Source organism: Miniopterus schreibersii, assembly GCF_964146895.1.
Source record: "Miniopterus schreibersii genome assembly, chromosome: 20".
Taxonomy (NCBI): domain Eukaryota; kingdom Metazoa; phylum Chordata; class Mammalia; order Chiroptera; family Miniopteridae; genus Miniopterus; species Miniopterus schreibersii.
In genome coordinates this window covers 25033058-25059558 of record NC_138122.1, presented here as the reverse complement: position 1 = coordinate 25059558, position 26501 = coordinate 25033058, and the positions used below count along the sequence as shown (strand labels likewise).

General features: G+C 41.4%; 1 protein-coding gene across 2 annotated transcripts in view; it reads right to left on the bottom strand.

Annotated features, from left to right (window-relative positions):
• PPTC7 (protein phosphatase targeting COQ7) overlaps positions 1–26276 on the bottom strand; it is a 32540-nt gene extending 6264 nt beyond the window's left edge. The window contains exons 1-4 of one of the 2 annotated variants that reach the window (XM_081122693.1): positions 25709–26276; positions 9233–9412; positions 3973–4171; positions 714–837 (exon numbers count right to left, since the gene is read on the bottom strand). In XM_081122693.1, coding sequence (XP_080978819.1) covers positions 714–837; positions 3973–4171; positions 9233–9412; positions 25709–25955 — 750 coding nt within the window. In that variant the 5' untranslated portion in view covers positions 25956–26276. The remainder of the gene's footprint in view (positions 1–713; positions 838–3972; positions 4172–9232; positions 9413–25708) is intronic. The other variant, XM_081122694.1, reaches the window with a different exon arrangement.
• Positions 26277–26501: the final 225 nt, after the last annotated feature.

The window sequence follows — 26501 nt, the reverse complement described above, 5'->3', positions numbered from 1 at the left end:
GCTAAGGAGTCCGTACACACGGTCTCAGTTAATCCTCACCATAACCCTATAAAACAGGACCTTTTGTACCCCCATTTTACAGGTGAGGAAAATATTGCTTTAAAAATTTAAAAACTTATTGAAAGTTATAGTGGTTAGTGATAAAAGCATGAGAAAAGACTAACTTTCCCCAGAGTTAAGGGTTTTTACAAAGCCAGGAGAATATGGAAAGACGGATTTCACTCCCTTCCACTCTCTGTATGGGTCAAGGCTGAACTGTTATTACTGGTAACAGCTCAGATCACATCAAGGCCCCTGGCTGCCTGCTGCCCTTGGCTGCTGCCTTGGCCAGCTCTGGGATGACGATGTCCTCTCTTTCCCAGCCGCAACACATGCTGGACTTGTTATGAGAACACAGGAGAAAAGGACCAGCAGGCAACACTATTAAGTACCATTAAAATACAATGAAAAACACAAACAATAAATTTCTTATCTGGATTTTTCCTACCATTACCACTCTACTGAAAGCTTGGTAAGAAGTCTTTTCCTTCAAGCTCTCCATTTGTGAATATTTCCATTTCCAACTGCTTGAAAGACTAGTAATATTATTATTTTCCTATACTCACAAAATAGTCCTTTTCAAAACTATAAAAAGAAATAATGCAAGTGAATCAAGAAAACTCAACTTCCAGAGAAGGCCACTGTTTCCAAGGGCCAACATTTGAGTTAATTACCTTTAACTTTTTTAGCTCCTGCAGGATCATATAATCAGGCATGTTGTCAAAGAGTCCATCTGTCGCCGTCAGGATAATGTCTCCTAACTGGACATCAAAAGATGTGCTATCAGCAGCATCCGGGCTGTGACAAGGACAGGGAAGGGGCAAAGTTAAGAGAGTTCTTTAGAGATACCTCAAAGTTTCCAACAGGCACTATGTTACAATGTAATGAGGCTTTAAGAAAAACTAATTTATAATAGGACTCAATAAAAAAAGCCAGTCATTCTGAAATTCCTAACCTTGAAAAAAATTGAAAACTCTGATATAAATATTTCAAAATCTTAACTGAAACTACCATGTAAAACAGAATGTGGTGATTAGTCAAGTGGTTTAAAAGAAGGGAGGGTTCTTTTCTGAGTCAGAGACTAACAGGCCTCTGAAATCCTAGTGCAGATGAGCCTTTCCTTCCTCATTCTGTGGAGCCACATTCCATCCTCTTAGTCATCTCCCTCTCACCAGTCTCCCTGCAGCCTTGCATCTGGCTCTCGGGAGGCTGTGTGACAGCAGAATAACTGAGCACTGTGGAAAGCATACAAATCCTCTACGAATTCATTCGTAGGAAATACCTGCAATACCACAGTACCAGCAATTACTAGTGTATTCCTGGATATCCTATGCTGGTGTTGCTAGTGATACTTCCTCTGGCAGAGTGAGGACTGTGTAGCTCCCAGGGCTTATAAAGTGCTCCCCATGCGTAAGTATTTATTAGTGTGCCTGGCACATAGATTTTCAATGTTTGTTGAGTGACTAAATGAATGAAGAAACAAAGTAACTGACCTTCCAAATTGTGTAATAAAACACACACTAAAAACCCTTTGTGATATAATGTTAACGAAGAGAGGAAGGCGCGAACGGTGGAACAGACAACAGTGGCTGCCTGTGAGGAGAGAATGTGTGACTGGGGGCCGGGGTAGGAAGTAGATTTTGCACTACATCTTTTTGCATAAAATTTTTCAATAGATAGATAGGAGATTTTTTTCCTCTGACAAAACTTGTTGAAAGCAGACATAAGAATGGGGGGGGGGGGGGGGACCGACACACAAACCCAGGTGGGGAAAAAAAAAGAGAGTTAATGGCCCCCTGAGAGGCTGACTCCACAGTCCAGATTCACTGCTTCCAGGCCTCCAAACTGAGGGCCAGGTGAGATAGATGCCTGGTAACCTGCCTTCACCTGCAGTTAGTGAACAAGACCCATGAAAGAGTTCACACCTTGACCTCGAAGGGAGGGGCCAGAACCAAAGCACCCTAAGCTTGACAGAAAAACCCCCAAACCTGTGTAAGCAACATGTTATTAAATTTGTGAACAGAAAACATAAGTAATTAACACCACACCCATGCCTGCTGGGGAGACACAAGGTACAGAAAATTTCTGGTTCATCTTCTGACTGAGGAAAGAAACGGCACAGCTAAAACTTCTGTGATGGACTTTGTCAAGGAACAAACTAACTTATACATTTATACAATAAATATTTTGCAAAAGCAGCTACTGAAGGAAACCTGCAAGTTAAGGTTAAAATAGTTGTTTATAGGTAAGATAGACTAACAGCTAAGGAGGTAAGAAACAACAGGGGGGAAAGACTAAAACTGGTGGAACCAGGTAGATTTCTTCTGTGGAATAAAGAGTAACTACAAGACACTTCACATCTGCTCAGTCTCTGGAAGCTAATCAGACTCCAGAAGCTTAGATTAATGACCAGGCTGGCACCGAAGCTCTATTTTATGCTGAGGTTTTTCTTTCCCCAGGAGTGTCCTTTGCTGTTCTGCCTGTGAGAGACTCACTCCCATTGGGCAGCTTGCCCTCTTCTCCCAACACTCCCACCCATGAGCTTGGTGTTCCGCCAGCTGCAGTCCTGCCCATTTTGATTGAACACACTGTGCTGCTGGAAACTTTTGACTGCACTGAAACATGAGCTGAAATCACATGCTAGCAAGCTGTCTCTGGGCTCCAGGGGAAGCAACCTCCACCTCGTTGGCAAGCCAGGCCGAGCGCTGCCCTAACCAGGCTGTCCCAAAGGTAGCGCGTGAGGTACGGCAGAGCTGCTCCAGCACTCAGAAGCCCAGAGAAAAATCAAATACAGAAAAGTTAACACACTGCTCTCCAAAGACTGTCAGCTGAACTTGCTGTCCACCAAGAAGTGTGCCTCTAAGCTCTCCACTCCAATATAGGTAACGTCACCGTGTACTACAGCCACCTGAAGAAGGGCCCACAGTCAAATATTCTTCCAATTATGGTAATCTGTCTTAATCTGAAGGTAAAAAATCCTTCCCTCTCTCTAGGGGTCAACAGCAGGCTTCAGATGGGCAATGCTGAAGACCTAACAGTGCAACACGCTCACTCCAGTATACAAGATGGGAGCAATCATCATTTTATCTTAGTTAGGGCTTCGGATCTGATTTTATAAGAACTATTGGGCAGAGACAATAGGTACTTGCTAGAATGCTCCTATTTTTACAAAAGGTTTATTACTCAGTTAACAAGGTTTATGAATCACCAACACTGTCTGTGCTAGGTCTTATAAGGTGCTACAGGCGGTGAGATCTGACTATCTTACCCTTATTCTGTACTCTGGTCTTAGAAAACATAAACTAAAAGTTTATTCAGAAAAGTACTGATTGTCTTGAAAAGTTCTCTTGACAATTTAAAAATGAACTGAGGGAAGGTGTCATAAGAAAAAGAGAACCTCAACAGCGCCATTGCTGAGGGTGTCCAAGGCCACTTCTGACTCCACTGCCTGCAAGTTAACTTGGCCCCACGGGCCCTGCGTGGACTGCAAGTTCTACCTGCTGCTGCAGGAGGCCCTGGGAACTAGGAAGTTATTCTGATAGATAAAGTAGACGCCTGCTTGCACTCTTCCCCAGCAATGTACACAAAGTCTTGTACCGGTAATGGCGTGCGTGACCAAGGACTCACTTCTCCAGAGCAATTCAACACAACTGTGCGTAGTCTTGGTATGAAAAACTAGTATTTTGTAAGCTTGAAATAGTTCGTCAAATTATTGGGGGTTTATCAGAATTCAACATGGCTGCAATATCAAGTTTAAGCAAAATATCTTTCAAAGTCAAACTAAAAGGCCCTCCTGATGAGAACATTCTCAATGTGCCTTTTTTCTCACATGAGAATAGACACTGCCTATCTCCACTGTGATTAAGGGGGATAGGAGGGAACCTGTGAGTGAGCCACATCCTATTCACACTTAATGGCGAAAGGGAAGATCACCTGTCACTCAAGACGACTCCTTCGGCTTCCGGTGGTGCAATTGAGAGCTGGAATGGAGTGTTGAAGTAATGCTGCTGCTCATCTGATCGGTGCACAACTTCGCCACCCCTGACAACCAGAAAGCCTGAATCGCCCAGGTTTGCTGTGTGTAAGCGGTGGCTCGTTCTGTCCAGCACCACGATGCAGGCAGTACTGCTACCTAGAAACAAAAATGGTCTCCATTTATTTTCTCTTCCCAGGCTGCCTTTGTATACACATTTTTATCAAATTACCCCAAAGAGCTACAGGCCATAATTTAAACCTCCTTTGCTTAAAAGGGACCTTTCTTAGTTATGTTCTATGTCACCAACAAATGTCATTAAATAACCTGATCAGGGTCCATGTGGCGGGAAAGAAAAAGGAATTTGTATGATACATAATAAGTGGGCTACTAATGATCTGAATTCTTCCACTTGCAGAGACAGAAAACAATAAAAATGGCTGGCATTTAACCACATTATTTCAATAGTGCTATTAATCTATGCCAAATGCTCAAAAGCATGTTGTTGAGATATTAAGCTTTAATACTTAAATGCCAGAATGGGAATGTTACGTTTCCCTGACATTTCTCATTAGTCACTGGCAGGAAGCCTCCACAAAATTCACTAGCATTTAAGACAGGGGCACATAACTACAATTTTTAACCAGATTTCCATCTGTTGAGGTCACAAAGAACTTTTATTGGGGACTGACTCACTATGAAGCAACAAGACAAATTTTCCCAGGTGGCTTGTGCAATCAACCTGTTCACTTTACAGAGACTACTAATGTTCGGGTGGAAGAGACCACATTCTAAGTAGACATCAAAAAGCTTCCGTGTATCTTTGCAGCATGCAGCTCGAATGACCTTCCCCAGAATGAAAGGCTATTACAACTAGTAAGATCACTTTCAAGTACTAAAATTTAAGCTTATACCTAAAGAAAAAAGGCAAAATAGGAAAATAAGCAGTTCACCAAGAAATACATGAAAAATGATCATCACGCTACTAACCATTTTGTCTATTAGTTTAGTAAGAATCAAAAGAAGGTAATGCATGGTGCATGGTGTTGTCAGGAGTGTAGCAAACATGGTCACTCTCATTCCACAGTGATGAGAGAGTAAAACTAAACAGCCTTTCTAAAGGGCAATATAGCCCTAAAAAATGTGCCTATCCACTGGTGAAAATTTATTCTAAGAAAATAATTAGAGATGCAAATAAGACTTAAGCACAAAAACATTGTTTAATATCAGGAAGTACTGGAAGCAACCACACAACCACAACATCTAAAATTGAGGGGTTGGTTAAATAAACTGCAGGACATCCATGCCACGGCAGGCTACACACTGTCATGCAACACTTACAGAGTACTCTCTTCAGTCAGTCAGTCTGCCTGTGTCTGAATGCTGGCTCTGCCACTTACTAGCTGTGTGACCTGTGGCAAATTACTTAACCTCTCAGTGCCTCAGTTTCTACGTCTAGGAAAATGGGAGGAACAGTAACTACCTCGCAGGGTTGTTTGCAAGGATAAAATTAAAGTGATACCAAACCGAAGGAGCTGTATATCGAAAAGAGTAACATTTATTTTTAAAGTTTTTAAAAAGCAATACTAGCCAAAGGCCAAACTGTTAAGATGACAGTTAAAAAGCAAAATGAAACAAAATAAACAGGGTGTGGGACTAGCTGTTAAATCCCAGTGCTCCCTCATTTTCTAGCTAGGTGACTGTCAGCAGGCAAGTCACTTATTTCTCTAAGCCTCAATTTCTTCCTGACAAAAGGGTGACTAAAAGTACCTATGAGCCCGGGCTAGGGTAGCTCAGCTGGTTGGATGTCCCATGCAACAAAAGGTTGCTGGTTGGATTCCTGGTCAGGGCACATGCCTGGGTTTCTGGCAAGATCCATGGTAGGGGGCGTGCAGGATGTTCTGCTCTCACATTGATGCTTTTCTTTCTTGCTCCCTCTCTCTTCCACTCTTGCTGAAAAATCAATTTAAAAAAAAAAGCACCTACGAACCTAGCTCATGGCGCTGTTGTGAGCATACAGGAGATTCAATTCCTGTTACCATTATTCTACGCACAAACATGCGCAGAAAAATAACAGAGAGCATAATCACTAATTTAATTTTTGCTATTAATTTTTTTCTAAACGAAAATGTATAACTTAATAATTTAAAAACACTTAAATATAAGCATTTGCCTTATCATAATGTTCAGAAATTCCATTTCCTTCTTTCTGCAGGATATGCATGAGTACTAATCTGGCACTAATGCTAAGCTATCTGGTCCCTATCCATTAAATGTCAAAGAAAAACACAGGCACTGTAACTAACTGGAAGTGCTGTCAGACAACCTACTCTAGTTTATGTTAGAGCTAAGATCGCCCATTACTCTTCCTTCCTAACTCAATACACAGAAAATCCAATCATTTATCATTAATAGAATCATCATACAAAAGATCTGAAAGCTGATGGAATTAACCTGAGAACAACAACAAAAATCACAGATGAGTAGCACAGCCTTGAAATTTTTGCAGCAGTAAGGACTCATGTGGATTCATTATTACTCACTGACAAACCCAGGCTATCATTTTGCTACTGTTATGGCAGTAACCCGCTGAGTTAGGATCAAAATGGTCCTCATGAGTGAAGGAGCTTTAATGTGCAAAGCAGTACCAACAAAGGCAAGTCCAGCCTTACAGAATCATCTGGGCATGGAGTGTACACTCCTCCTCTGCCTCTTCAAATTATTGATGTGTGCTCGAGGCTCAGACCCTAAGAGCCTGATACTGGGAGAAGAGCTTATCATTCTTAGGTGTTTGGAGAGGAACAAGCAGGCAAAGAAGAAAAAGATGCTGAGAACAGCAGTGACGAGTGCTCAGATGACTGACCAATCCAGACAGGCACCCCAGAAAACCCCTCATGCTGAAATAGAAATGTTTTTATAACCTGGCCCCTTATTTTATAAATTGTGACTAAGTCTGTTGTGTAGTAAACAGAGAAAGGAATACACTTATTAGGAACAACCCTTCAAATTCTTAAGATATGCTGGCTTCATAAGACCTAAATCTGCTTAAGGGTTTCGGAGGAAATATAGTCTCAAGAAATAAGCGGTTACTGCTATCAGTTTGCCCTTTATATTGGTAGTGTTACAGGCTTTTTAGCAATTGCTGGATTAAAAAAAAAGATTACCTAATCTTGTAAGTTATCATTATTTGCAATTATATCTGAGGTTCAGTAAAACTCAGCAGTTTGTCTTTGCCAAAATATGCTTAAGTTTACTTACAAACAGCTTAGATATGTGTAGATTAGGTAAGAAAGAAGTACATGTGTCAAACATGGTAATGAAGGATTCTTTCAATGTGTCTTTTAGGGGGAAAAATTATAATAGTCAATGTAAGAAAACCTTTGATATGTCCTTAAATTTATTAAGATCTCCCTATTACATGAGGGTAAACAGAAAGGAAGTGGGGATAAGGGAAAAATTTAGCAAAAGAAAGGTTTCAAAGTGCAAAAACAGGACAGTGGCTGTTCTGTGACTGGTTATTCCAAGTCACGATACATGCGGGGGGGGGGGGGGGGGTACTCCTGGGAACATGCAATTTGTCTATAGGATCTCTGTTAGATGTCAGACTATTAGATGGTATTCTGCAATGTCATCTTTTCCCTCAACGACATGTTTCTGAGTGCTGCAGGAAGCTCTAAGTCCACTCCTTCTCTCTCTCTCTCTCTCTCTCTCTCTCTCTCTCTCTCACACACACACAGAGTCTCCCCATTTAACAAATGAAGCAAGGGGTCAGAGGCTAAGTGGTTTGCCTAAAGTCATATGGCAAATTGACAGAGAGGTGCTAGAAATAGAATCTAGGATGTTTCACTGTGCCAGGCAAGCTCCAAATTGCATGTGCAAAACAGCAGATGAAGACAAAGTGGTATATTGAAACCTCAAGGCAAGATTCCTCTTCAGTTAGAAAGAAAACAAGCTGATTAATCACAGCATGAAGAAGAGAGAAGAAGGCAGCATCATGAAAAGAACCCCTTCTTAAGGATTTAAATTGAAGGCAAAATTCTACAATGTGGAGCTCTCCATTAACACTGAACAGAGGCTGATTTTAAATGTGGACGGTGACTGGAGGGAGGGCCTTCTAGTAACCAGAAAGATGCTGGCAATTAGCAGAAACTTAATACCACCCTTTCTGAAAGTCTGCTTAGAAGGCTGGGTAAGTTGTTGGGTAAGTTTCCAGGACACCATTTAACAAACAAATGTAGAAGCTTGGCCAAAGGATGCTCCATTAGTATACCAGATAAACACTAGGTATCTGTATATTTTCTAATAACAAGATTAACAGGGATCTATTTTGTGCCCTGCTATTTCGCCTACTAATCAGCTGCTATTACTCTGGGGTACCTATCTGCAACCTGAACTCCCCACTGGTAATCAATGGAATTTTATATGCCAGCCCTCATCCCTTTCTTCCTCCCTTGGAAAGAACCACTAGCCTGAATTATACAATCACTTGCTTTTCTTTCTTCTTTTATATTTTGGAATCCCTAAACAATACAGTTTTACTTTTTTATTTTTCTAAACATGAAACATATGGAATCAAATTGTTAGGTGGTATTCTACAATGTCCTCTTTTCCCTCTGTTCCTAAGTATTTTTTAAAAATATGTTTCTACTGATTTTAGAGAGAGGGGAAGGGAGAGGGAGAGAGAAAGAAACATGGAGAGAAACATGGAAAGAAACATGGAGACCAATGGCTGCCCCGATCAGGAATCGACCTTTCTACACGGGAGGATGGATCAATCGACTGAGCCACACCGCCAGGGCTGTTCCTGAAGACTGCATGCAGCTTTACATCATTTCTTTTCTAAATGTATTTTTCCACTATAAATGGACTTCTAGGTTGTTCCCAGTTTTCTATTATAAACAATTGCTACTATGAACATTCTTGCGCCTACTCTTTGATATACAGATGAGTAAGCTCTAGTCTAAGATATAGATAGATCTAGAAGTGAAACTGCTGGGGCATACGATCTGTTCATGCTTAACTTTATTCTATGATTCCAAATTATTTTCCAAAGTGGTTGTACCTATCTACATTCTCTCCAAGCGGTAGTATCTGATGAGTAGTTTTTGACAGCTTCGCTATCAAACTCTAATTAGAGCTAGGCTGGTTAATGTCTTGGTCTGATTGTTAACCATCTCCTGGGCATCTTCAGAGAGGAAAGCACATACGGTATCTACTTACCAAGCAAAGGTACTTTATTCTGCAGCAACTCACAGTAGCTCGTGGTGAGGATCCCGATGGGGTTACTCGGGACAAAGCGTCCTTCTTTCACTAACCGCTCACACGTCCGCATCAGAGTCCCCGAGAACTGCGACGGGTCAACTCCATAGTCTCTCCATCCTCCCACGCCATCTGCAACCCCTGAGGGAAAAGCACACTTAAGGGCTGTTCACCAACCTCTCGGATTCCCACCCATCCCCTGAAGTTTACCCTGAAAGTCGGGACAAAAAGGGCTCAAGTTCAATGTATTACACGCGAATCCTCCTAAGCTCTACTTAGAATTTGGCCTTTCAGATATTGATGAATGAACATGTGAGCCACTGCAGGGCGGCATTGCCTCCCAACCAAGAGTTCAATTCAGCAGGATTATCATCTTTGTGTACAAGTATCTGTACTATTAATCTTTGTTGTATTTTATACGAATGAAAAATGATTTAAAAAAAAGTACTGATGCTAGTGACAATACAGCTAACCCAGAGCTGGCAATCATTAAGAACACCAAAAGCAGAAATTTTTTAACTTCAAATATCAGTCAATAACTGTAAAATAAAGAACAAAATTAAGGATCTATCCCATTCCCTTTCCTCCTCTCTCAGACAAACAACTACCTTGTCTAGGGCTGAGCCTTCCAATATATCAGCCACTACCACATGTGGCCATTGAGCACTTGAAATGAGGCTGATCCAAACTGAGATGTGCTCTAAGTATAAAATAGACATTGGATTTTAAAAACTTGGTATGAAAAGAAGGGTCAACTACCTCATTAATTTTTATGTTGATTACATGCTGAAATAATATTTGGGATATAATGTGCTAAAGAGAACACATTATTAAAATTAATTTCACATTTCTTTTTATTTTTAATTAATGTGTAATAGTTAAGTTTAAATGATAATAAGAAAAAAGATCCTTCTGCCTGCTGTGGAGAGCAAGAGTGGAAAGAAGGGATGAGTCAGGAGTCTCAGCAACTCAGTCATGAAATGGTGGCAGTGCTGTTAGACTGCAGGGATTTGGGATCTGGTGAAACAAAAGGACTTACAGGTGAACTGGATGGGGTGGAGGGTGGGGGCAGCAGTGGGAGGGGAAAGAGAAGCATGGAGGATGACAGGTCTAATCTACCTTGAACAAGTATCACTTTTTCCCCCCTGTGTTTTTCAAGGAGTTGAAAGGATACTTGGAAATTCTTAAGAAAAAAAAATTTTTTAATTTTTTATTGTTGACACTATTGCTGATGTTCCCCATTTCCTCCCCTAAGAGAATTTAAGGTAGTTTATTTAAAAGACACTTCTTTTGAGGAATTCTTCTATCAGTAGAGGTAAGATTTCACCATGGTTTTAAATGCAAAATTTGTGTTAAAGCACAGAAGCAATTATAATTCTTGCAACTCCATCTGATGAATGATTCATTCTTTCAAACTACTGCCTGCTCAGGGAAAGAATTTCTTCTTAACCAGTCTCTGATCTAAGAGCCACAATTAACTTTATATACAAACTTGTTTCATCTACAAGTGCCCTTCACAAGAAAACTATTTAAATCTGAGATAATGTTGAGAGTTGATCCTGGCACTCACTAAATAATCTGTGAGAAGGTTACAGAGTCTGACCTGACACAGCCCTTCAACATTAATCAGATTTCTCCCAGAATAGAGCACAACCTTTCAGGCACCTGTTTGCTTTTATATGGGAAAAATAACTCAGGCAAAATTCCATTGGCTAAATCTTTTTAGGGGAAAAAAGATTCAAAAAGCATATAAACTTTGCAATAAAGCTGTGTGGGGGGGGGAGCCTTAGCATACATATATACAATTTACTTACAAAGAATAAATTATATGGTATTAAGAGTCATATTTGGGATTAGAATCAGGCTAAAAACCAGAATAACCTTTCACATGTACATTTGAAACCTAGTTTAATTCATATCAGGCAATTATTTCTGTAAGGAAATGAATATTTCCTCTTTTGTGTAAGCAAAAGCTTCAATCCACAAAAAGAGAGAACAGTGCAATTAATCCAGATATAAAGGGAAATTTCAGTTAGAGGTAAAGGAAACAAATGTTAAAGGAGTGATTGCTTAAGATACCAAAGATATCAAACAGCGAAGATAAATAATATCCCCAAGAGCAAATGGAGGCCACAATGACCACCAGGAAATAGCTGAGGGAAACATATCGTACCTCTGAGAAGCTCACCTTCTAGTGGGTAGCTATACCACTCACTCACAAAAGAGCTAGACAACATGCTCCACTGACGCTGCTACAGAGGGTCAAGAGCACGCGGGCAAGCCCGGCCAGAACAGCTCAGCTGGTCGGAGCATCGCCCTGTGGACTGAAAGACGCCAGTTCAGTTCCCAGTCAGGGCACATTTCTGGGTTGCTCTCACACTGATGTCTCTCTCTCCCTCTCTCCCTTCCTCTCTCTAAGGATGTCCTCAGGTGAGAATAAAAAAAAAAAGAGCAGGTGGTTCATGCCTATAGCACAAAGAGAGCGGAGCAAGGCTGATTCACTCAGGAAGGGCATTTATTCATACTGGCCTGGAAGGGAAGTCAGGTTTCCACAGGCAGGAAGAGTGACAAAGGGAAAGGACGGCAGACGGTAGGTGCAGTGGGGCCGGGGAGTGGGGAGAAGCTGAAACACGGAGCAGCAGCTGAAGCTGTGGAACACCCAAAATTGCAGACCGAGAGCTTTAAGCTTTATGCTAGTGACCTGTGCTGTCCAATATGGGAGCCACTAGCCACATGTGGCTATTGAATTTGAAATGTAGTAAGTGTGGATTGAAATGTGCTGTTAAATGTAAAACACACTCTGGATTCCAAAAATATTGTACACACACACAAAAAAGTAAATGTCTTAGTAATAGTTTTATACTGAACATGTTGCAATATTTTAGATATATTGGGTTAAATAAACAAATTGAAATGAACTGTATATGTTTAATTTTACTTTTTTAAATGTGGCTACTAGAACATTTAAGATCACATACGTAGTTTACAGTATATTTCCACTGGAAAGCACTGCTATAGGTAATAAAAAGCTAACAAGGTTTCTGGGTACAAGTGACAGAATCCAATCTATATTTTAGAAAAATAATTCTGATAGCAGTGGAGAAAATGGGCTGGGAGAGGTCAGCTACAAAATTTTAGGTGAGAGGTATTGAGAAAAGCAGAATAGACAATCACTGGAAATACAAAGGAATAAATATAAAAGACACGTGGGCTCTATTATCAATAGGTTTATATCAGTAGGTTTCTGAATTTCAGGAATGACTATTGGATAAATGATTCCACAGTTGGGAAGGAGGTGGAAATGCCTTCAGAACATTTTGAATTCTCTCCAGTGTGTGGAGTTTCAGGTGCCAGTGGGGCATTTTTGAGAAAATGTTCTGTATGAAGTCAGGAACTATGTGCCTGGCACTGGGAAGGCAATCAGAGCCAGATCTTTGACAAAGATCCGGACTTGACACCAGAGAGGTAGATGAGATGTCCTGGGAGAGTAGAGAGGGTAATAAATTCAAGGAGATCTTATCTTAGGAATGAGAATTCCTGGCCCAATAGCTAGTTTGTGAACTTCATTCTTACTCTAGGCATCGAATTACAAACACAGATATGATAAATGATTAAGTTCAAGGCCAAGTAATCCAGTTCGTCAGAATAATATAATTCCTTTAGAGGTGAAGAGAGGTGTAGCTGAAAAGGTGGACTGAGTTAACTGGAAAGGCTCTGAATGCCTAGAGTTTGCACTGAATATAGAAGCTATTTCCTTTAATTCACTGCAATCATCTTATGTCTCCATTAATAACATTCTGTCAGCACATAGTCTAGCTTAAGTGTTTCCTTTGACCCAAAATCTAATTAAAACCATTATTAGATTAAGATAATGGTTACACATCTGAAACAGCTGAGCAAAAGGCTGAGAGACTATAGGGCACAGAAGATTCCTTTAGTTGTACCATTTATGTGGAAATGTCAGTTTTATGAAGTGGGAAATATTCAACTAGAAAATATTTATGATTTCTATATAGTATTTTATATTTTCCATGGACTGCTTTTCTAAATTAAAGAGTTAAGAGAGGAGAAATAATAATTCTGGTATATGTCCCATCACTTAAATGTAACTTTTTGTAAAAAGAACATTTAAAAAATTATCTTTATAGTTACACGAAAATTCTTAAAGTAACAGCCAACTTTCATTTTTCTAATTAACACATTTTTTTGTCTTTGCCTTAGTTATAACCATGTAAAAACAAAATTTTGCTGTACTGAAATCCTATCTTTCCAATTGCACACAGCCACCTAAGTGTGTAGTTGCAAAAGGCTCTCCTTAAAAGACTTTAAAGTAAGCCAACATCAGCCTGAGTCTCTCCAGCATCATCATGAGGTTGTCATTCTTCTTGAACCCTCCAGACTACACTGATCTTCAGACTGACACGCAATTAGTTACAAAGCCAGCATTTTCTGGAAAAAAGTGATGCCCAAAAAATAAATACTCAATTTCAATTGTAATATAAGCATCAGTGAAGAAAAATTTGGCTCTGGCATAATTTCAAATATTAAGTAGTACTCTAAGGTAACAACTTTATTCCTTGCATCTTTGATGATCTTGAGGCATTTTATATCGAGCCTCGCCCCCTAATGAAGCATGATGGTTCTACAAGGATTGTTTTTCCAGCAGCAAAACATCTATCTACGAGGATGGGTACTTGATAGTGAACTGAAACTCCAGAGGAGAAACTGAGTAAGAATCTGGTTGGATCACAAGAGTTAAATAATAAAAGTAGCATGAGACCCTTTGTACTAGGAGGGATAAGGATCTGGTTTTACACTTTCTGCAGGGACTGTTGATCTGATGAGGCAGCTGTTAGGCAGTATTTATTGCAGCACTACAGCCGGCTTCTTCTCAGATGCAGAGGCTCTTCTTCAAATCTATCATCTAGTGCTCTCAAAGTCAACCGTATCTGTCTAGAGGCATCACAACATGAAGCTGTATAACTAGAGAAAAATAAGATCAGAGTATAAATTCAGTATCTATCCAATGGAACAGATCACATTTGTATCAACATTTCTGAAGCCTCAACTATTTGGGCATTAAGAACATTCCCCTGTGATTCAGGACTGTGAAATGTATCTGCAAATAATTATCCCAAAGGGAACAAAAAGCAGGATTACTGAAAAAATATATCCAACAGTTGAGCGATTCAGGAAAGTACAATTTGCTTTGACTAACAGTTCTTTCAGTTCTCTAGAGGTTAAATTATATAAATTATGATGTTCTTCCTGCTGTAACAAGCAAGTGATATATTTCCCTTTGCAAGAAGTTTCCCCAAAGCAACTACTCTGCATTAACAACAATGAAACCTGCATCTTCTCATCCTCCAGAGATCAAGCTTACCTCAAGAACTCAAGATCTCTAAGCACAACAGCTAACTCAAAAGCTGAGGCAATGAAGCTGAGAGGATGGAAAGAAAGAAAGGTTAAATCAGCCCCGTGATAAATGGAATCTATAAACAAAACTCAAATTCTGCTAAGAAAAAAAAGGAACTGTCCAGGACAGTTAACAAAACTCCAATATGGGCTCAAAGTAGGAATAAACAGTTCATTTTATGTTTTAGAGTTTTAAACAAAATAGTGAATCCTTTCTAGCTTAGTAAACATGAAATTACTTAATAATTAATCAAGTAATAATTAAATGCACATGCATACATATACACACTCATACTTATTGTCCAGAATACTTCATTAACTAGAGATGGTAATTTCCAGAATATTCTAGGCAGTTGCTTTGTCTTAAAAGCAGTGAAAATGCTGTAAAGAGGGTTAAGAAACGATAGTGTGAAGGCCAAGAAACTCAAAGTCAACCTTTGAAAAATAAAAATGTCCTTCCTCTGACTTTAGTTTAAATACCAAATACTTAATGTGGAATGGTGTGTTTTGGCTCAACTGTGCCTTGGGAACCTCGGGTATCTTACAGACTTGGGTATGAATCACTGCCTCCCTGCCACACAAACTAGAGTTGAAGGTGAAGTCACAGAAAAGGTCACTTCACTCCTCTGAGCTGCAACAGTATCTTCCTGAAAATTCTAAATGCTGTTAGCAAGGTTTTTTGGACAGGAGGAAGCAACAGACAAATCATCCGGGGGTCACACTTATGGTAAGTTATGAACAACAGAGGTAGGGCCCTCAGTGTGTTACAGAATTAAGGGCTTCTATTAATGCAGAAGCTTGTTTCTAGATATTGGGAAATGTTATATAACACCTAGTAATTTAACATTTAAATAAGAAAAGTAACAGCAATTTAAGTCCAGCCATCTGATGGGTGCCTATTTGTATCGGCCCTTTAGGCTAAGAGAAAATTTTTCCTATTTATAAGATTAGATCTAGAATTCTGGTCTTAAAGGTTAACCTAATATTTATAACAATTAAGCTGTATATCCTTGACTTAACCCTGAAGAGGGTATTATTTAACCCTTGCTTTTTTCACCCCTCTATAAAAATAAGAGCTGGCATTTACTAAAATACCACCCTCTGGAAGAGGTTAAGAGTCACATGCAGCCCTGGCCCCAAAACTCCTTTTTTTAAAGATTTTTTTTTTAATTAATTTTTTTTTAAGAGATAGGAAGGGAGAGGGAGAGAAAGAAACATTGATGTGAGTGAAACGTCAATCGGCTGCCTCCTGCACGCCCCCTACCGGTGATCGAGCGTGAAACCTAGATATGTGCCCTGACGGGGAAGGGCACGTCCACCTTTCTGTGCACAGAATGCTGCTCCAACCAACTGAGCCACACCAGCCAGAGAAGGACAAGTAATTTCTCTCCTTTTCCCCCCCCACGCTGTACCATTTTTTGGTAATGAGTATGTTTTTTCATGAAAGGGGTGACAGAAACTATAAATCCAGTTAGAACTACATTTTACACTTAAATTCAGTATTAGTTATTCAACTTATTTTACTGAACATTTTCTATGTGTAAGACATTGTGGCACAAAGAAGCTCAGGGATTTACATATAATAAAATATTTCCTGCCCACAGGAACTTATAATCAAGTGTTAGTGATTGTGGTAGGGAAAGGGGGTTTGGAGAGGTTCAAGACAAGTGGCTATTATAAACCAAAGTAAATATGCATCAATAAAAACAAAAGCAAGGAAGATCAGATTCCATCCAGCTGAAAGAATCAGAAGAGCACTGCAGGATAAAACTTGAGTTGTGGGGGAGGAGGCTGAAGAGCCGGGCACTTCCGGGCGTTCCCTATGATTGTGACTAATATGGATACAGTACAAATCAAGTAATAAAGGTGAGGTTAGAGCTCTAATAAGAGCAGAGAAACCTGACCTCCAGGTAAATGCCTATTACACCCTTACCAGGAACTTCTCACCAGCAATCACCTCAAACAATGCACTGCAGGAGTTAAGGTTTTTAGCAGGTCCCCAGAAGGAAAGGGCTGGCCTAAGGCCACCAAAGTCCTTGCTGCCCACATACTAGTTCAACAAGGTTCAATGAGGCCTTTATTTGCTATAATTAAGGGGCTTTGCTAAATTATTAGCCTAAGAAAGCTAATAACTAAGTAGTATTCAAACTCAGCAAAGATCACCTCAGTAAAACAAAGTTTTACTGCTGGGCAAAAGCACAGCAGACAGATTTTGGAGTTGTTATAGGCAGTTAGACAGACATGAGGAGAGCAAGGACGACGGGTCAGGTACAGAAGGTCACCAGGGCAGAAAGCCCTGGGTGCCTAGCAAGGTGCAAAACTGGGAAAACAAGAACCATGCCCCCAGAGTAACCTTTCCTCTCTTAGCATAGTGCTGGTCATGTGGTTTAGACCCCCAGACCTTTTCTCCCTAAAGGTAACATGTAGGCCTCAGTTGTATTTCAGCTCCAGGCCCAGAAAAGCAGCAAAACCAGATCATTGACTCTGTGGCTAACCATTTCCTTAGGTCACTACAATGATTGCAGCACCTCTATCATGACTTTCCTGCCTTTCTCCCTCTCTATATGGTGACCCCCTTCAGGGTTGAGTCTCTTTCACACTGCTAACCATCTTTTTATCCCTGGGTGCTGTCCTGGTACCTGCCACAACAGTTCTCAATTCTTGCTGCACACTGCGATTACTTGCAGGACCCAAGCCCTACCTCCTGAGTCAGAATGCCTCAATTTACCCATCTCTCAAGGCCTGATTCTATGTTTCCACAAAAACCTGATGTGTGTGTTCTTTTATACTATTCCTGTGTACTTGTGCCTTTCCCACCAGCCTATGAAACTTCAGGGCTGAAATCTCTTTTGTTCTTGGTCTTCTCCACAGCACCTGCCAGGGACTAACAGGAAACAGCCAGTAAACAATGAATTCAGTTGACTGTACTGGAAAGTTAGAATACCAACACTCTGGTATATCAACTATCACCAAGAACTCTAAAAAGAGAATTAACTCATTATCTCATCCTAGAGCTGCACGAGGTATTGTGCCCTGGGTTGAAGCTGGCTACAAGATGCTTCTCTCGTAGTCAAAAGAAGACCTGATGGAAAGAACCTTGAAAAGCAGTATGGCAATGAAACCACTACCAGCTTTCTTTGCCACTTACTGGCTATTGGACACTGGCCAAAACACTTCTCTAAGCTTTAGTTTTCTTATCTGTGAAATAAGGGGCAGGGGACAAATTCTCTCAAGAGTTCCTTTTCTAACAACTAAGATTCTGCGATCCTAAGTCACACTCCAAGAAAAAGAAGCCTGTTTCAACCACCTAACTTAGATGCAAATGTTTCTCTTCTTTAAGCCTGTAACAAAATGTGAGGTTAACCATTTTTCAATTTGAAATTTTGATAAAAGTTATAGATTAGTATTAACTGACTTCAGTGAATTAAAATAATCTGTACATAAATTAAATTGTATGTGTAAAATGTATTCACAAAAAACACTAACCTTGTTATCCAAAGGCCGCTAAAGACCGCTGATTGACTGTCCAGTGAATTCAGAGTCCATGAACAGGAAAAACAATGATAAGATCAAAGCTGCCGCCAAAGAACCAAGGAAAGTGGATTTTTTCAAACACACACATAAGACATCCCTGCTTAGACTTTCTCATTTCACAGAAACACTGATGACCATATTAACAACTAGTGGTGAACACAGAGGCCACGAACAGTTTTCTAGCTCTTATGCAAATAGCTCGAATCTCCTTTCTTACTCAAACACTGATGTGAAAACAGAAGCACTTTCTGTTTGCTTCATTCAGCACAGCGAACCTTTTGCATCGACCTCAAATTGCAGCACAAACTAATCCCGGTAAGTCAAAAAACTTGCTGGATGATGGAACCCTTGAAAGATCAAAATGTACAGTCACAGTAGTATAAAAAGACAGAAATTCCCTTTCTTTTCAAAATAGTCTGTTAATGAGTAAAAGAAGAATCTGTGCAAAAATGTGTTGGAATTGGCCTGAGTCAAAATAGTACTGGATCCTTCCACAGAAAGCACTCTTTGTAGTAAGTCACTTTTGTAGTCTCTGGCCAAGTTTTTGCAGTCCTTTTGTAGTCCTTGGGATTCATACCAACAATTCAATCAATTCTAGAACTATTCACCAGCAACCAACTTATTCACCTCAAAAACAACTGCTTAAGAACCTAGTAAATTTATAAATTGTCAAATGTGACAGACACAAAATCAACAATAAGCTTATCGATGAGAGCAATTTCATAGTAATTAGGAAAGTATAAATTAGCATACCTTTCTGGAGGGACCTATGCTAATATATATATATATGAGAGGCCTTGCGACTGTTCATAGCCTTTGACTCTCAGGAACTCCTCCTTCAAGGAATTTATCCTAAGGAAATATTCAGATGCAGACATATTTACTCTAGTGTTACTTATAACAGAAAATTGGAAATAATCTATATAACTAAAAAGAGAAGGCTGGTTAGATAAATTATGGACTATACTGCAGTGAAGTATGATGCAGTTATGCTTATCAGTATGGAAATACACTAAATTTACATTACGTAAGATAACATTATAGCGCAAAGACATTAACTCAACTTCATTTAATAATGTATGTATGTACAATTGTATATACACAAAGGCTGAGGAAACCACACCAACTATAGCTGAGTTATGAGTTACAGGTGTTTTATACTGTGCTTTTCTGATTATGTGTTACTTTTTTTATACTTTTATACCCATAAAACAAAACCATTTATTTAAAAGCACTAGAGCCCAGCCAGGCGTGGCTCAGTGGTTGAGCATCAACCTAGGATCCAGGAGATCGGGGTTCGATTCCCAGTCAGGGCATATGCCTGGGTTGCGGGCTGCAGCCGATCAATGACCCTCTCATCATTGATATTTCTCTCCCTCTCTCTCCCTCTCCCTTCCTCTCTCTGAAATCAATAAAGATATATTTAAACATAAATAAATAAATAAATAAATAAATAAAGGCACTAGACATGCAAGCAGGAAACCTGGGTTCAAGTCCCAGTTATGATCCTAGCTATACTGACCTTACTGATGAGTCAACTTTATAGATGAAGAAACACACAGATTAAGTGGAGATAAGGGCAGTTATTTCACAGTTAAAATATTAACTAAGTAAAACATAATGTGTCGTAAAATCTAAAGCACTATATTAAAGCACTGGTAAGATGAACCATATTTTGTGTCAGATACTGAATAAGTGCTTAGGAGAAAGAGTGAAATATGTTCACTGTTTAAAGAAAAGCTTCTCTTGCCCCCCATGCCCACCCCAATCCACCCAAAATCCTCTTGGAGATCTTATTCCAAATCATTTTGCATCTTTTCTTTTTTTCAACTTTTAAACTAAATTGGAAGAGCTGTGCAACTTGCCGACTCAAGTTTAAATAAGTGTGTATTAACAGCCCCATGCCCTCTGCAGTGGGTCAGCTTTTGCAAAAAGTCTTGATTTATGATGCAATTCTGTGAACTGTGTGAATAGAGGGGGAAATTTTTGGATCTTGGGGAGGCAGAAAACTATTCGATTTTTAAAATATTCAACAACTGCTAACCAAGAGAGAACACTAAATTTTACTACTAACTACATAAAAAAGAATCCAGGGCACCAATTCTTAAAATGAGACCAAAAGTTAACACTAACTTTGAAAGGGAAAATCACAAGGCACACCATTTTTCAACTGGCTAGAATTTCTGGTTTGAAATGTCAAATTTATTTGGAAAGAAAATATTTAACTTACTATTTCAAAGCATTTTCCTGAAAATTCTGAACCTAAAGCCCCGGATGAGACCTCTCGAAAAAGCAGAGAGATCTACGTAAAACAACTTTGACATTTAGCTTGAATTTGACACAAGCATTTATTCAAAGGACACGGTTGTAGGTCAAATGCTCTGACCTGGTGTAGTGCCTCTTGAGTCACACAGGAGTACAAACTCCATTTGGATACTGTTGCAACCATTCAGGTTATGTATTGCCCAGTTTCAAAAAGCAGTGCTAAAGTTCAGGGAACGGCCTCCTCCCATCCAGGTTCCCTCCCCTCCACCAAAACCCTGGTCCCACCACAACCAGCTAACATCTGCTTCCTACCTTCTGCTACAATTTATAACCCTTTCACAGAAATGTATTTTCTGAAAAATAGAAAAAGTCATGCTTTTACATTTTAACTTGCTCTATGAAAACGACTCACCTAGAATCCTTTAGGATATTCACAAACTGAGAGAGAAGCTGGAATTTAGGAAAATTTAAAACTAAACTCAAGAATCTCTCGATTAAAGATTGTGAACAAAAACAAAAACAATATTGAATGTAAGCTGCAATCGAAAAAAAATTTTTTAAAAAGAAAACTTGCAAAGGGAATAAATCTCATTCGGAACACACTCTCCCCCTTCCTTCCTCTCTCTAAAAACCAATAAAAACATATCCTTGGGTAAGGATTTAAAAAAAAAAAAAAGATTGTGAGCAAAGGAAAAGTAGTTCTGACATATCCATACAGCAAAATGAGAAAAATATCAGGGAACAGTTTAAAAAATAACAGCAAACTTCCCCTTATCCATCAACACTGTAACCTTATTTATTACAGAATGACAGAACAATCAGAAAAGTCAGACAGCAACTAGTCAGAAACTTTCTTTTTTTGGGGGGGGATCAGTGGCTTCTTAAACCCTGCTGTCTCTATGAATTCTAGAATGCTCTTTTACTAAACCCATAACTCACACACTTCCTTAATATTCCACAATTTTCTCTTGAAAGCACATAGATTATTATGAAATCAGGTATATTTAAAGTACTGCTGATCTTAGAACTTACATACCTGATTGTCGCCATTTAAAAAATATTTCCCTTATAGAAAATAGTTACATTATAACTATATAAAAATGTGTTAAAAAATATATTCCTCATAAAGCTACAGTTACAATATGACTGGACCAATTCCATTTGTAGGTATATACCCAAGAGAACGGAAAATATGTGTTCACACAAAAGCCTATATAAGAATGTGTCACAGCAGCATTATTCATAACAACCAAAAAGTGAAAACTACCCAATATCCATTAATAGATGAATGAATAAAATGTGGTATATCCATACAACGGAATATTATTCAGACATAAAAAGGAATGAAGTGCCGATACATATAATGTGGGTGAACCTTGAAAATACACTAAGTGAAAAAAGCCAGACACAAAAAAATCACATATTATATGATTCCATTTATATAAAATGTCCAAAGCAGGCAAATCTATAGAGTCAGAATCTACTTTCTGTTGCCAGGAGTTGAGGGAAGAGAGACTAGGGAGTGACTCCTAACGGGTAGGGGGTTTCTTTTGGGGTGATAAATATGTTTTGAAACAAGTTAATGATGATTGCACAACCTTGTGAATATACTAAATGCCAATGAATTTTTTACTCTGAAAGGTGAGTGATAAGACAAGTGAATTATATATCTCAATTGAAAAAAATTCAATCAGGATCATGTCTACTGTCAACAGGTAGATCAGGATAAAATTTTACTTTCAAAAAATTATGATTATATACACTTGGCCACAATCCTGGCCACAATCCAAATCAAATCTAAAAGCTAGAATAAGAAATTGTTTTCATTTTTTTTAATGTTCCAAGTTAAATCAATCTTAAATAAACATCCCAGTTTTATAAGAATTACTTTACAACTCAATATTCAGAGGTCAGAATTTTCATGGCATAGACCAAGAAGTGGTTTCAGTAAACTGTGGTTTAGTATGAAGGAGCTTTTGTTCATTTTAATTATGAGTCATAGAGTGAATAAAGGAGTTATAAACACACACACGCACGCACACACCCTTAAGCAGAAAAAGCATTAGAAGGACAAACAGTAGCAGAAGACAGACTGGTTTTGAATTCACCTATCTTATAAAGAAAACTTAACCACTGATGTAACAGAAAGGACTGGAATGGGGAGTCTTGGTGCTAGCCCTAGTTCTGCCATTAACTAGCGGAGTAACCTTGGCAAAGTCATTTGATCTTCTGTAGGCCTCTGTTTTCTCATCAGTAAAATGAAAGAACTGGACTCCAAGGTTACTGAGTCTTACAACTCTCAACAGGCTTTGAATCCATTGTTAAGTAGCTGAGGGCTGTGGGAGGCCCAGCAATTACACACTAGGCGGCTCTGATACTTTTGTGAACTTAGGCATCCATACCATATACAGCAAGAGAACTACATGGAAGAAAGAAAAAGCAAAGTGCACACAGCTCCTGCTGGCTTTGGTTTACTCCCGCTGGACCTGATAAAGAGAAAGCACCTTGGCCAACTTTCCAGGGGATAGGAGTGGTTCCTGTGTCTCACCCCACCCATCATAGTTGGTTTTTCCTAAAAGAAACCCAGTGGGACTCTACAATAATGCTGTAAAGCACCAAATACTTTTAGTCACTGCATGAATAGGACAAATAAATTCTAAATTAAAGAAATAAAACAGCTTTCTCTTTCTAATACAGAAACAGTTTTCATTCCAGTCAAGCAGCCCTAGATGACCAGTGAGTTCCACAGATAATTAGCAGTTAAGTGTCAATCCAAAAAAAAAAAAGAATTATCTATAGAACTAGAAGGTTCAAAACACTGAGGTTCAACATAACATTATCATTCAACATAACCTTTTAATACAATTCAGTTTAAAACTCCAACTTCTAGAGTAAAAAGCAGTATTGAAGACTCACTGAGACTCATCAGCTCTTTCACAGCAAGAGATAATCAGGCCTGTGATGACAGAAATCACCACCATACATTCTGGTTTGTGGGAGTCAACGAGCAAACAAATGAGGCCGACAGAAGTTGTTTCAGGTGGCTCCCAAGATGGCTTTCCAGAAGAGTGCCTCCAAAACAGGCCAGTCCTAGAGAACTTGTCTCCCCAATTTGCACACAACACACAAATACACTTTTAAAATGGTGCTTTGTCAAATACGGCTGAAGAAGCCTGGCAGGATTCCCTTCAGGAGGGGTACAGAGCCATGTTTTTTAACCTGGTATCCATGTGTGGCCTCTAGACGGTACGTGGATACAATTCACTGAATCGGTCAAGTCCCTGAATGAGCCCCTGGGCACTTAAAAATTCTCGGAGGCTATAAACTAAGGAAGGTTATGAACCACTGGTGTAAAGCCAGATAGAAAACAGAAGAAATCGACCGGAGGTGCCCCTATGAATAAGACAGGAAGTAATGCCTGTTATTTGAGGTGCAAAATAACAAAGGGTGCCATCATTTCAAAACAAAACAAAAAAACATGAGCTGATGGTCAGAAGCCCTTGAGTGTCCACTCCCTGCATCCTCTGGTCTAGATGCGGGAAATGAGCCGAGAGACTAGCCAAAACCACAAATCACAGGGCTAGGGACTTGCAAAGCTGAGCACCAAACTAGGCCGGGTTTCTGCCAGGGTGACATGTTTATGCTTTTTTCAGGCTGGGTTTGACCAGAATTTCACAAATCTCTCGTAAAAGCCAGCACACAGCAGACTTACAAGGGAGAACCTCAGCAGCTCCTTCTCCCGTCCTGTTGCACTGACGGCAGTTTGAAAGAGCAGCACTCACAGGCTCACTGAGTGAAGCACTTCTACATGGGATGGAAAAAAGACAGCCACCGACAGCCCTTTTAAAAAGACACCAAGTCCGGGGTCCAATGGACTTCAGGTTTGCAGGCTCCCCGACCTTCTCTGGGGTCTGTCTGAGTCGCTCTCTTTTAAAGTCCACACCTAGAGTGCTGCTTAGGCATTCAATGACCTCTTCAACCCAGGTAATGGGGTCACTCATAAATTAAATCGAGAGCAACCTTTCCAGTTCCATGTTCACAAACGTTACACGGAGTAGAAGCAAAGATAATAGGCAGTTACTCTGAGATCGAATTAAAAAGTAATTATTGTCATAAAAAGTTACAGGACCATTTGTTCCACTGCCAAACTCTGCTGCAGCGTAGGAAGCTTCAAGTAACCAAAACCTCAGTCTCACCTGAGAAGTGAAACCAAAGTGACATTTGAACCCAAGTTCAATGACAGCATGTCCTTCAATTTCAAAGCGCTTCATTAAAAGACACCTAAGGGCCGTTGGTTCCACGGCGGCGTAATCATTGTCTCTAAAGACGGACCTTACGGTCAAGTTTGTGGGGCTGTCTTTCGCCCGGTCTGCAGGCTCTCATCCTAGCCTCCCGCCCCCAAGGGTGTCACCGGAACAGGCCTTGGGAAGCACCTGTGGCCTGAAAGGCTGGAACCGGTTCTCGAGGCTCCCGTGGCTGCAGCCTGGGGGAGGTCTGACCACTCTATTTTGGGTCAAGGAGACTCTTCTCCACCCTCGGTGACCTCCAGTGGGCAAGATCAGTACGGAATAATGCACTGCGAGTGTTTTTTCCACCAGGCCAGCGCCCCCCCCCCCCCCCCACCGCGAGAGACTCGGGGAGACTCGGTGCAAGGATGGCGATCTGGTCACAATCGAGGCGGCGAAGGAATGCGGCCGGGCTGTGTCTGGGGCTCACGATAGGCTGTCTGCTCGGGATCCCGCAGCCCCTGGCTGTGCGTGGTCAGGAGGAGCACGCGAAGAGGCGGGGATCCCCGGGACACGCGGGGGGAGGGAGGGAACGGGAGCGAGGTCAGGAGCCTGCAGGTGTCGCCGGGGAGGGGGAGGGGAGGGGGAGGGGACGAGGTCGACCAGGGCTGGCACAGCCCAGTGACTAAGAGTGCGGCTCTGAACTCGACCCAACTGGTCCCATCCTCGCGCTGTGTGACCTTGAGCGCGTGGCTTGACCTCTCTGCGCCTCAGTTTCCTCATCTCTACAATGGGGGTGGGTCAGGCAGAAAACGCACCTCGGAGCGCTTGGCACGACGCCTGGCACTTAAGGAAGCGCTCCCTACAGGTGAGCCGCTTACTCCTTGGCTCTCGGGCTCCTCTCGCTGCCCAAAGGAAAGGGGGAAGTCCCGAGCAGGGAAGTCCCCAAAAAGGCGGATCCCGGGCTGCGGTGGGAGACCCGGGCCCGGGGACTCACCGAGGACGTCCGCCGAGCGGTGCCGGGCCACGAAGCACGCGTCGTCCCCGTAGCACGCACCCTTCTTGAGGAGGCCCTTACGGAAGTCCTTGCCGAAGCCGCAGCCGGCCGTCACCAGCCCGTAGTCGCCGCCGCCGCCGCCGCCACCACCGCCGCCGCCGCCGCCGCCGGCCCTGGGGTCGGTCTGCGAGAGGCCGCCGAGCACGGCGCGGGCCACCAGACGCCCGTACGAGAGGACCGAGAACATCGCCGCCGCCGCCCCCCCAAGGAGGCGGGGGGCCCGGGGAGCAGGAGGACGCGGAGGCCCGGAGCCGGCTCTCTCCTCAGCCGCAGCCGCACCGCCGCCGGGGCGCTCCTCAGGGCGGCGCGCAGTCGCTGCCGCCGCCCGTGCCCGACGCGCGGAGCCTCGCACACGCTCCGCCGCGCGCACCGGAGCCAGAGCGAGGTCAAAGCCGGCGGCACCTCCGCCTCAGCCCGACTGGGGTCCGGGCTGCAGCCACCGCTGCCGCCGCCATCTTCCGCTCCACTAGCGTGTTCCGGGGCCCGCCGGGAGCACCGCCCCCTCCGTGACCACGCCCCTGGACACGCCCATTATTCGCGGCTTAGGCCCAAGCCCCGCCCCTCGGGCTCGGTGCCCCGTACGGTCACGGAGGTCGAGTGTGCGCAGAGGGTGTAGACGCAATGTCTTCTGGGAGTTGTAGTCTCTCTTTACTTCCTTGCCTAGCATCCAGGACTTCGAGGATTTCCCCGGACGTGGAACCTAAATTATTGAGAATTACGGTGGACTCTTTGA